Source organism: Mya arenaria, chromosome 8 (assembly GCF_026914265.1).
Source record: "Mya arenaria isolate MELC-2E11 chromosome 8, ASM2691426v1".
NCBI classification, from domain to species: domain Eukaryota; kingdom Metazoa; phylum Mollusca; class Bivalvia; order Myida; family Myidae; genus Mya; species Mya arenaria.
The window spans coordinates 13,972,933-13,985,881 of record NC_069129.1 but is presented as its reverse complement, the minus strand read 5'-3'; the positions used below and the strand labels follow the sequence as shown (position 1 = coordinate 13,985,881).

At 34.6% G+C, this 12,949-nt stretch overlaps 2 protein-coding genes across 2 annotated transcripts; both read left to right on the top strand.

Moving 5' to 3' along the window:
- The first annotated feature begins 3,288 nt into the window (after positions 1-3,288).
- LOC128243991 (apolipoprotein D-like) lies at positions 3,289-6,449 on the top strand. Its single transcript, XM_052962007.1, has 4 exons — positions 3,289-3,420; positions 3,655-3,779; positions 5,173-5,258; positions 6,070-6,449. Exons 1-4 carry the CDS (start codon positions 3,289-3,291, stop codon positions 6,297-6,299), a joined length of 573 nt encoding a protein of 190 aa, XP_052817967.1. The 3' UTR covers positions 6,300-6,449.
- Positions 6,450-9,260: 2,811 nt separating this feature from the next.
- LOC128243990 (apolipoprotein D-like) lies at positions 9,261-12,062 on the top strand. Its single transcript, XM_052962006.1, has 4 exons — positions 9,261-9,374; positions 10,116-10,240; positions 11,187-11,272; positions 11,833-12,062. The coding sequence occupies exons 1-4, from the start codon at positions 9,261-9,263 to the stop codon at positions 12,060-12,062; spliced, it is 555 nt and encodes a 184-aa protein (XP_052817966.1).
- Positions 12,063-12,949: the final 887 nt, after the last annotated feature.

Sequence of the window (12,949 nt, the reverse complement as noted above, 5' to 3'; positions counted from 1 at the left end):
GATGGCATTGCTGTCGCAGCAAATACTATATGGTTAATTATGATGTGTGCATCTCTAATATTCAATAGAACGGTTTATAACAGTACTTGTACCGGTACGTGTACACGTGGGTTTCTTTTTGTGAAGTATGTTATCCAGGTATATATGTACATTGTACAACTTAAGAATGTCATACGATAGCACGAGGGAAATGATGTGAATGCGAGTATCAGCGAGCCTACAAGCACATGTTTTAGGTGAATATCACCAACGACTTTAAAATAAAGCTGCAATTTCTACAAATTTAAAAGTCGTGTTTCGTAGCCACTTCATGATGTAATGTCCTGTTGATTGGTTGAAGCCATTTTTCATAGACAATTTTTGAACAGGGACACCCACATACCGACGTGTGTTTAGCTTGTAAATATATGTTGGGAATAGAGGTCAATTATTTATTATATATTGAAATAATGAAAAAATAATGTGTCATCCAATTTCGTACATGTAATACTGGTTCAAATAAAAACATTCAAGTTATTATTCTTAAACGTATTGCTTGTTAATTGTTGGATTGAATAGAGCCGAAATTGCATTTGCACCCCAGTAAGAATTGATTGTATGATTACATAATAATGTAAGTCAGAGGAAAAAGTCTCATAAAGTTGGGCGTACAAGAAAGTCCCAGACCAAGTCCAACGTCTTTACCTGTTGATGATGCCCGTTATTGAAGGGCTAGTTAAACCCTTCTATCAATGAACGCATACTCAGTGCAGCCCCTCTTCTTTGAACATAATCCTAAATGGCAAAGATAGACTGCAAGTTTGGCACTCTGCTGGGGCATCAGGGACATACGACAGGAGCTGATCAAATAGGGAATAAAAGCCAGACGTTCCGCACTAGGCCTCAGAATGCGTTTTTGATTCTGCCATCTAGAGTGTATCGTATTCTTTTCTTTCGTAAAAATTCTGCCATCTAGAGTGTATCGTATTGTTTTTTTTTCGTCGAAATTCTGCCATCTAAAGTGTATCATATTAGTGTTTTTTTTTCGTCAAAATTCTGCCATCTAGAGTGTATCGTATTGCTTTTTTCGTCGACATTCTATCATCTGGAGTTTATCGAATTGCTTGTTTTCGTCGACATTCTGCCATCTAGAGTGTATCGTAGTGTTGTTGTTTTTTCGTCGACGTTCTGCCATCTAGAGTGTATTGTATTGTTGTTGTTTTTTTCGTCGACATTCTGCCATCTAGAGTGTATTGTATTGTTGTTGTTTTTCTTCGACATTCTGCCATCTAGAGTGTATTGTATTGTTGTTGTTTTTCGTCGACATTCTGCCATCTTGAGTGTATTGTATTGTTGTTGTTTTTCGTCGGCATTCTGCCATCTTGAGTGTATTGTATTGTTGTTGTTCTTTCGTCGACATTCTGCCATCTTGAGTGTATTGTATTGTTGTTGTTCTTTCGTCGACATTCTTCCATCTTGAGTGTATTGTATTGTTGTTGTTCTTTCGTTGAAATTCTGCCATCTATAGTGTATTGTATTGTTGTTGTTCTTTCGTCGAAATTCTGCCATCTAGAGTCTTGATCTCCAGCGTATAGTATTGTCTTTTATACAGAAAATAAAAACTACCACCCTACGCCCTTTAAGGCCTTGTCCGGAGTTTGTTGAGGTCAACATGTGTTACAGCGTGTGACATTCCTACGTCGTACAAGAATTTGTTTTCCCCAAATTTGATAAGATTTTCAATAAGTGCATGAGACCTCTCAAAACTCACATGTTTAACCATGTGGTTGGCCCTACAGAACATCATTGCATAACTGATATATTTACAAGTTACACTGAGGCATACTGGTCTATATTTTATTTAAACTGGAAAATCGGATAAGAATTAAGGACATGTTCTAATATTCGGAAGAATCGATAAGTATGTTGATTAATGAAAATCGCATATTCTTATTTATATAATCAACCAAAAAAGCATGGTTGGTGTGGATGCATCAGTCATTTTCAATCCAAAAGCTTTTAGCGGTTCTTGTCCCATAAATGAACGGGTATGCGAAAGCCCAAATCTAAATAAGGCACATTCAAAATGGTCAATGTGAAGCAAATGAACACACAATAAATGGTGGTCAAAGGAACTAATCATTATATTATAGACTTTTTCTGGCTCCCTGCAAATCTCTCAATACAGTAGACATTGAAAAAAAAACCCAGTCTTATAAATTAGCTTTCGTCCATCTAGATACGGACTGAACTATTGCTTTTTCCACTCTTCCGTATTTGAGGTACTACCCTACAAGTATACTTGTGTCCAGTCACATCAACATCAACATGCTGCCTTGTAAGGCGTTGTCCACATCGTTAAATATGTGAGTTATGAGAGGCCCCATGCACTCAACAAGCCTTGATAAGCCTTCAAAAATATAACCGTACCTGGTTCAATAATAGAGATGTCGCTGGATGGTCTCAGAAATGGCGATCACATCAACATATTTAGTATATACAAGTGACTAATTAATTATCAACTTTCGAAAATCATTACATATTTTTTTATTCAAAACGGCTGGCCGGCTCGTGGTTCTCAAAACTGAACTATTCGATTTCTGCGAAGGCTCTCCTGTAATTTTTGTTGTTTCAAAATATAAAACGGCATCTTATAGAAAATAAAAACAAACGCTATTTTATAAAAATAAATAAATAAGTGAAATGACCACCAAAGATGAAATACGACTTGCAAGACATCTTGAAATGAAATTATCGTAAGTAAAACATAAAAATGACTAAAATAAAGTTAGACATTGCAGTTTCATAACTTTCATATTGCTCGTACTTGAGTTATGGCACTTGGCGTCATCAAGAAATATACTCATTTGAGTAAATGGACCTCTCTTATACAAACATGTAGGCCTAAATTGAGACTGGGAGTATGATTTGCTATTGGTCCAAGATTGAGACCAATAAAGGATTTTAGTCGCAACTTCAATAAACTTAAATCTGTATAAATGTCATCAATGGCAACGTTCTGATTATTTTTATATTCCCAACTTCGTGTTTAAATTGATTGAAGTTCTATTCTCTGGAGTATGTAGCAAAATAACGAAACTATGACACTAAGATACATGTATAATTTCAATTTTCGACGACGACCTTTATACATATGGTCACCTGAACTCTAAGTTCTGAAGGATGGCCATTCATCGCGTATCTATAATTTCAAATATGAATTACTTTTCATGACCCACATACAGGAAACCTTAGTGATTGATAAGTATATAAACTCTTGCAATATACGTACAGACTATCAAAGGGAACATGTCTTCCAACAACAAACTTGCCTTGTTTGTCTGTGCGTTGGCCAGCACCTTGTACTCTGGGTACACCCAAGAGGTTAGACCGGGAAAATGCAAGTTCATAACTACGCAAGAGAACTTCGACATTGCAAAGGTAATAATAAATAATGGGTTTTAGTGTAGTTGCTCTTGCATCGGTAATTTTATTTAAAATGTGTACATGTATATCTAAATTCAGGAACATAGGAAGGGGCAGCGATTCTTTACACGCCGTTCTTTCGCCACACTCCCATCCTTGCCAAATTGTTTAAATATTTTCGACACAGTGTACACACTGTAGTCCATTATATACCGGTGCTAAATGATTTATTTTTTTAAAATTTGTTAGTACATGGGTACCTGGAACGACATTGAGAAGACGTACTTTGCGGGTCAGATGGACAAGACATGTGACCAGGCCGTGTATACCCTCCGGTCAGACGGCAAGGCGGACGTCCTGAATCAAGATGTTAAGTAAGCGACATGTCGGTGCGGAATCCATATTGAGCCACCAATATGGATTCTGTGTGTCATTATGGCATGACTCTTGAAAACTGAGATTTTCTCCCACCTCAAATAAGTAGATCCAAACATTTAACCATGCTAGAAATTCTTATCTTGCCCACGGGCAAAGATAAAACGCCCGTATGGAACTCATTTTTAATGGTCATCACATTGTAATTACCTCCCTTGCTGAAGACTGTCGTCTGTAGCATCATAGTAACCTTGTCTTGTTGCAATATTTAGAATGCTTATTAATTATTTCTTGCTTCAAATGTCACCATAAAACAGTTTTCACGCACCTTTCAAGAAATAATGCTTCACTTTCCTCAGAACTATTTAAAGACCGATTTCACTATTAACATAACCTGAATCACTGCGCGCATATCCATGACAACCACGAATTATCAAATATCCATACGCATTTATTTTCACTATGCACAAAAGAGTTCCAGCAAAAAAACAACATTTTTACTTTATTTTGTTTAACTGAGGTGGGAGAAAAGGCTTCTACCATAGCCACTCGTGTAAGATAGGTTCACCCCAACCCTCGTGCAGGGTGTTATGCGGAAACTCGGTAAACCTCGTTTCCGCAAAACAACCTGCGCTCGGGTCGGGATGAGCCTATCTTACACTCTCGGCCATGGTAGATACTTATAATCTTGTACCAATAATTCATACATGTGAATATTGTTTGAACTATTTAAAACAAATTAAACTTTGTTTTGTTCTGTTTTTGAATCAATGTTACTACAGGGACAAGCGCAATGGCCAACACATGAACGAATAGTGTGTTGTCTTAATTCAATGAAATCAAAAACCCATTCTAGTCTAACCGTGACTTGCAACAAGAAATCAACATGGTTCAACGTGAATTATTAGATAAATATTTATATTTAAGTGATACTCTTATTCAAAATCAATACATACACATGTATAACAAACATCAATGTTGACTGATAAAGCTTTAACTACTTCCAAAATAATGCATTTATGGAAAATACTAATTACTTATAAAAAGATTGTAACCATGTATTTAATAGCAGAATGCGCAAAAATATTAAGTGATTGGTGAATGCTAAAAGATTTATTGTGATCTACTATAGTCTTATAAGGTAGAAATACCTTGATGTATGTTCATTTCTTTCAAATCAATCACGGTATCCTTCATAAGAACCATTCTTTTCGACATTTATTCATCCCTTTTGAAATATTAAAATAATGTTATAAATGGTGGTAAATCTTTTTTTGGGAGTAAGAGTGCATCTTTAAGTGAAAGCGCAAGTCCTGCATTTTAATTTAAAATTCATATTTTTCTTAAAGCAAGTGTATAATTTATAGCTAATTGTGAATGTATGATTTTCAGACCGAATGGCAATGAAGAAAATACGACGGGAACAGCATACTACAAAGATGAAAACGATAAATCAAAACTCACTGTCCAGTTGGGAAGTAAGATAAATATGTTCTTTGGTTTAGCTGTTAATGTATTATAACTACCAATGTATACATTTGAGGCTACTGGCATGAATGAAAAAATTATCAACAACAAAAACAAAGCTCAATGAAAATTACCGTCCATTTGAGAAGAAAGATAAACATAAGCCGGTTGACTTATTTGAAAAAAAACAACGTGTTTTTTGTGGAGACATTTGATAACAAAATATATTACATTTAAAACAAAACCGAACCAAAAATAATGTGCGTAATCGTTCAATAACTACCGCGCGGATAAATTACAATTCACGTATACCCCACGCTCTTTATTGAGCGTTGTCCCTCTTTCCTTGACAGCATGACACACCACGGTTACGTCAACCGCAACCCTCTTGTATGCGCTAAAGCATAGTCATATTTTTTGTAGTGTTTTAACGTGTAATTTGTAATGTTCCAATTGCTTCCCCAGTGAAGTGTATGATTGCATAAATAATTTAGATTCATAAGCGGAAAGTCCTTAGGTTTAACTGCCAAATAAACGTAGTTAAACGTATAGAAAATTGACACTGTAAACCGTCCTCATACGACCGAGGTTGTTTTCGATGGAAAATGGCCGAGGCGTTCCGATTGGCACTAAAGCGCTCGTGAATAATCCCAACATCTCGCGTTGTAGGTTCCGTACCTATGACATTATGACTGAGTCCTTAAAGATGGTATTTGAATTAACATGTACATGTACATCTAGAAAGAAAATGTATAAACGTTTTGATAAATTTGAAATGGTCAACTTGACCGGCTTCACTCCCTTATATTGCTTTATTTTCAGCTTCCCCGGAGGCTAACTACTGGGTAGTTGAAACTGACTACGATACATATTCCCTCGTTTACTCGTGCACAGACCTAGAGGGATTTGCACGTGCCGAGATCTACTGGATTCTGGCCCGGGAGACGTCGTTACCCGAGGCAACCGTTAACAAATTGAAGCAAGTGTTAACAGCGAAGGAACTAGAGTACGGGAAATTTACCCCTAACACACATAAAGACTGTCCCTGGTGAAATACCATTTGCATGTAATGGTATTCATTCTACATTAATTTAGTCTGATACACTTTATTATTATTCTTATATTTGCAAAAAAAAGCGTTGTTCGTCTTCAGAGTCATTGACAACCTTCATGTGCATGCCTGTATAACTGTTATATAAAATGGTGGCAAATTGTGTGTACTCGTTTGTGAAATAAAAGAACAACCCCACCCCTCTATTCGTATCGTATGTTTTCCACTGGTCCTTCACAGAGCAACAAATAGGTTAGAACTTATTGATTGATTGATGATTGATTGATTGAGTGCGTGATTGATCAATTCCTGATTACATTGATTGATCGATCGATCAATTGATTGATTGATCGATTGATTGATTTATTTATTTATTGATCTGACACGCAGCACACGCAATATACTATTTTTTCTACATAAGGCAGAACATTAAATGCTAGCATTAAGCAGTACTTCGTACGTAAGCCTAACAGACTTAAGTAGCAATTTTTATTAAGTCATTTTTTTTTACTTAATCTTCATTTTAATAAAGACACGTGCGTTTTTCGTAATTATCATGAATATATTTTCCTTTTAAAGTCCAGGGAAAACAAATAATGTGAACATTCCACAAATTATTCAAAAACAATATTGTGACTGCTTAGCTTAATCTTGTGAGAGGGATTTTAATAAGATGTGTCGAAACTATTATCGGACTGGACTTACGAAATATTCTTGGAGTTAAGTGCGAAATAACCTAAACGACACAGAGAGAAATGCACTAGATGGCCTACCGAGTTTTATCAGCTCAATAATAGGAATATTTATAATTAAGATATGGGTTTTACATCTTTTTACATCCATTTGCATCTCACCGACCTGTTAGTTTCCCCATAACCATAGGGAAGGTTATATTTCATTATTATTATTATTATTATTATTATTATTACAACTTTTTCCCTTCTTATGCCAAGAACAAAATAAACGTTAAGAATTTCGGGCACATTTTAAAAGAAATAAAAACGGGGGGGGGGGGGGGGGGGAGGGTTTTATTGTCTCCAAAAACAGTCAATAATCAATGAAAAGAAACACAATATTATTATAATAATATAATAAACCTGTCAAAAATAATTGTGATTGCAGGAAAATTCAAACATTCGCATTATAATATAAAAATAAAAAATAAATAAATAAAATATTAAAAATAAAAAATATAAAAAACATATTACTGTATCCAGGCAATGTGACGAGCACGAAGAATTTTCGAGGGAACTGGTGATGTTGGTTTTCCATGCCCGTCTCTGTTTTGTTTTAAAAAGGGGAGCGCGCGTTAATAGATATTTCTTTTTATTTTTAATACAGAAATATAACTTGACGTCATTTCGCCCTACTTTTTTTAGCGAATAACAGCAAGTTTTAAGTGGTAAATCGGCATATTGCCTTTGGCAATTAGAAATTGCATAAATATCGATATGGCCAAGACACAAACGTATACACAAATATTACAAATATGAAATAAAATGCGTTTGATTTTTTTTATACATATTATAGCGTCAATCTCTTTACTGAAAAATAAATAAAATCTTCATTTTTGGTGGCGGATATGTCATAAACGAATCTAACAAACTTTGCCATTAAATACAAACGTGTTTGAATAAAATATTGAACTAAGGTGAATGTTTACTCTTAAAGGTACTCGCTCATGTTTAAGGACCAAAATTAGTTCTCCCGGTAATACATATGTAAAAACTTATTTTATCATTATTTCACTTTATGACATCGAAATTGCAGACAAAACTACAGCTATAGTACAAAAAGTGCTTTTGTTTTAGTAGGGCGCGAACCTACCACGGTAAAGTCGATTTTTTTTTATAAAAAACCGACGCCAAAACCAAAAGACAAGCGGATCTTTAACAATAGATAATATGACCTCTTAACAATACATTGATAACATCAATCAACCAATCACGCAACAACAAAAACTGTAATAAAGTGATACAACGCTAATGCAAATTGCAGTCTTCAAAGACGATATTTGAGCAAATATCAACATTTGATGAAGGGTTCCAGCTTTTGGTATTGTAGTTTTGACATTTCTTCGTCATACAAAAACATGAGCGAGTACCTGATACATAACTGTTTATTTACTCAGCTCGATGGTTACCGCATCTGTCATCTGACTGCACTCAAAGATGGACACTTTCTAGTATTATGTTGGTAACAACTAAGGAATTCTCTGTAGCGAGATTGTTACCTCTGCTCCTTGAAGTAATTGCTTTGCAGGCCAAAGATACAAACCTTTGTTTCATGTATAGTTTTATTTAGGCAAGTATGTTTATCTTAAAAACGATTATAGCTTTTGTTCAAATAAGATCATTCGGAGCTCCTCGGCCATTTTATCGAAAACAACCTCGGATGTATGCAGGTACATCAGTTGAAGTAGTTCGTAAAATTTTGAATTATATCATTAATTAAATGTAGTGTTTTAGAGATGTATTTATTGATCTAAGTTTAAATTTATTGCCATTGAATTGTATTATTGCAAACATAATTAAAAATCCCAAGAGTAATGTCACAAAGTTTAACTTCTAAATAAAATTACTACGCGATCTACTTGCAGCGGACTTAAACGTACCACTTTTTGAGTATGTAAACCGTCCAAATACATCCGAGGTTGTTTTTGAAAAAAAATGGCCGAGGAGTTCCGAATGCAAATAAGATATGTTTTGTTGAGGTATATACAAACCGTTTTTAGTGGATAAATCTAAATTAATAGGACGAGTTTCATTGAATTGTATACGAGTCCTTGTTTATAAGAAGACACACAAACACACACTAAAATATGGCCTCATAGTGACCTAATTTTATATGAACTATACTACATCAAGCCAGATTGGACGTTGGTACTGCTTTCGAGGGTATAAATAGAGCATTCACGAGATTTTTACTACCAGTGTCGTCGACAAATATAAACTGAAAAACAATGATATCGGTAGCTGTGTGTGTGTCTCTTATGGTTGCTGCGTGCAGTGCGCAGGTGCCAACTTTCGGGAAATGCCCTGCAGTTGATGTTGTTCAAGATTTGAACGTAACCAGGGTATGTACTTATTTATTACACATACACGCTATTAATTATTTTAACTCGTCTGTTTTTCGAAGAAGAATAATCGATGTGTATTGTCATTGCCTTATATGTCTTTGTCGTCGTTATGGTCATCGGCGTCGGCGTCGGCGTCCTTGGGTATAAACTTTGACCTTAGCCATAACTCTTAGCCTAAAGCTATTCAAGATGAACTGATACTTAGTACGCATATCGCAAAACATAACCTGGTATACACATTTACAGCAACGGCCATAACTATGACTTGTTGAGTTCTGCCCATTTTACGACTGAAAAACAAAAACATCGCAACAACAGACGAGCGATGGAGTTCCCTCTGTGGCGCTCTTGTTATCATGTTTAATAATCCGGTACCGTCGAAAACGGTTTCTCTTACATATCTACATGTTAACGATTTTAGACAAATTAGTCCCGTGTCCATGACAACATATTGGTTATTATAAATCAACTTTTACGTACTTGGCGCGATACGGTGATACTCGCGATACCAATACCAGACAATTGACGACAATATATGCCAAAACTCGGCCAATATCGAACAAACTCGGCCAATATCAAACCAAACTCGCCCAATATAAGTTTCCTCCGTTTTGTTTGGCTACAAAACTCGCCAAATATCGGGCTCAGACAAATACAGCTAACCTCGGACAAATAAATGGGGCAATTTGAAATCGCCTAATTAATAACATTTGTAATAATAGTGTATATTTTTTTCAGTATCTTGGACAATGGTACGAGATCCAGAAGTTCTTTTTCTTCATCGAGGGCTCGGAGAAGTGTATTACAGCCGACTACAGTTTGAAATCTGATGGTCACATTAGGGTTTTAAATACTGGCATAGCGTATGTATTTGTCCACTGGCACCGGATTTTCAAACTTAATCATTTTATTATTATTAATCATAATAAGTTAGTATATTATACAGTACAAAGTGCATATTTAAAAAAAATATTTTTCAATATTTTTTTCACATATTCGGTATTATAATTTTTAGTAAGGAATAAAAATATTATTTTTTTTATTTAAAAAAAAAAATGATTGAGTTTGAAAATCCGGTGCCAGTGTATTTGTCATATGAATTGTGAATAAGATAATTGTATTCTGTTGTTGTTTGTTTTGTTTTGTTTTTAAAATGCTACAATTTCATTTAATTTGAGCAAAACGTGAAAATCATTAAGTAAATCAAAGTGTATATTTATGTAAAGCAAGAAATTCATTTCCGTGCAAAACTCTCTAAAAACTACAAGTTTTTTGGTAATATTTTGGTATTGGTAGATACCTTGCCAATATCAGATTATAATGAAAATGTTCAAAGTCTCGAATTATGTCAGATAATTGTGAATATGTTTATAGTCTCGAATTATGTCAGATAATTGTGGAAATGTTCAAAGTCTCGAATTATGTCAGATAATTGTAGAAATGTTCAAAGTCTCGAATTATGTCAGATAATTGTGGAAATGTTCAAAGTCTCGAATTATGTCAGATAATTGTGGAAATGTTCAAAGTCTCGAATTATGTCAGATAATTGTGGAAATGTTCAAAGTCTCGAATTATGTCAGATAATTGTGAACATGTTCAAAGCCCCGAATTATGTCAGATAATTGTGAACATGTTTAAAGCCCCGAATTATGTCAGATAATTGTGAACATGTTCAAAGTCCCGAATTATGTCAGATAATTGTGAACATGTTTAAAGTCTCGAATTATGTCAGATAATTGTGAACATGTTTAAAGTCTCGAATTATGTCTGACTAGTGCCACGCCATGATTTTATCATTTCCCTTGACAGGAAAGACGGAAGTAAAGACGTTGCCACAGGAGACGCCGAAGCCATGGACCCGAATGTTCCCGCTAAACTCTCCGTCACATTCAACGGTAAAGAACATACATTTTAAGTTTTCAACATATTTTCGCCGAATGTATTTCAATAGTGTAAACTTTAGACATAATTCTCAAAACATAAAAAGCAGTCAGCGACTGTAGCTGTTTTAAAGAAGACAAACACGAATACCGGTGTGTTAGGCGTAGAGGCAAAATGTTTGTTTCCGGGTTCCGACCTACCCTATTGTTTGCACCGACCCTAGACATCTTTATTGCCTTTAATTTCTTTTGGTATTCATTTGATTAAAATCTATTAAAAGTTTAAAATGAAGTTTTCGACCTTTTACAATGCCAGTGGTGCTAATACTGAGTGTATGGATGTTCTTAAGATTAAACTTATAGTTGTTGGTAACAGAAAGATATCAAGAAAAAAATGGCTAATAAAAAATATTCCATTTTTTTCAGACCTAAATACCCCATTTTTTGGAGCATGAAACTGGAAACATATTGCTTTTTTAGGCCTAATATGATCATATTTATTTGCACATCGGTGCGTTTAAGTCTAAATAGTGGTACATGTATACATAGTACATATATGCAAAATATTTTTTCAGGTTCCCCTCGGGTGCCATACTGGATTGTAGACACGGACTACGATACCTACTCCCTAGTTTGGTCCTGCACGGACATAGGAGGCTTGTTACAGGCTGACTTCGCCTGGATCCTCAGCAGAAACAACACTCTCGACAATGCCATTATAGAAAAACTTCAGAATAAGCTCGCTACCTTCAATATCAACACAAAAAGTTTCAGGCAAACCGATCAATCAAACTGTGATTATTAAAACATTGATTTACTGTTTGTTGACTTCATTGCATACTTATAAATGCACAAATAAATGGGAGAAGGGTGGATACTTTTACATAAAAATAAAAGAAAAATCTGCAAATGTTATTGTTGTTCTGTTTGTTTATAGATTCGATACAAGCACATTTATATCGAAAATATACAGTAGAAGTATTAAACTCTACGCTAAAGAAACTGCCGTGTTTGTTACGTGCACAGTTAAATAAGAAAGTATACAGGATGCACATATTTCGATCTGATTTAAATCTGCACTCCCATAAATTCACCGTTTTGACAACTTTTTTTGTCTTGGAATGAGTCATTTTTTGTTTAAATATCAGAAAATCAGTAACATAAGACTGCTGACAAAAGATCAGATCGCAGTTTTTCATATTTTCATTAAAAAATTTATTTAAGTCTAAGACCGTTACTAACGCTTTCAAAAAAACAACAACAACAACATATAACACCATTTTTGTATCATAAATATGAAAAACAGCGATCTGATCTTTTGTCAGCAGTCTTAAAGCTGCATTCTCATAGATCGGACGTTTTGACATTTTTTTTTGTTTTGGAACGAGCCAATTTTTGCGAAAATGTTTTGAAACCAGATAAATTAGACTGCTGACAAAACTATTAGATCGCAGATTTTAATATTTAAGTTCAACAATTGATGTTTTATGATTTTTTTTTCTTAAACCGTTAGTAACGCTTTAATCCATAAAACATAAATTTTCGAATGAAAATCTGCGAACTGATCTTTTGTCAGCAATCTTTTATCATTGGTTTGCAGATATTTACGCAAAAATTTGCTCTTTCCAAGACAAAAAATAAAAAAGTTGTTAAAACGGCATATCTGTGAGAGTGCAGCTTTAAATCACTTCC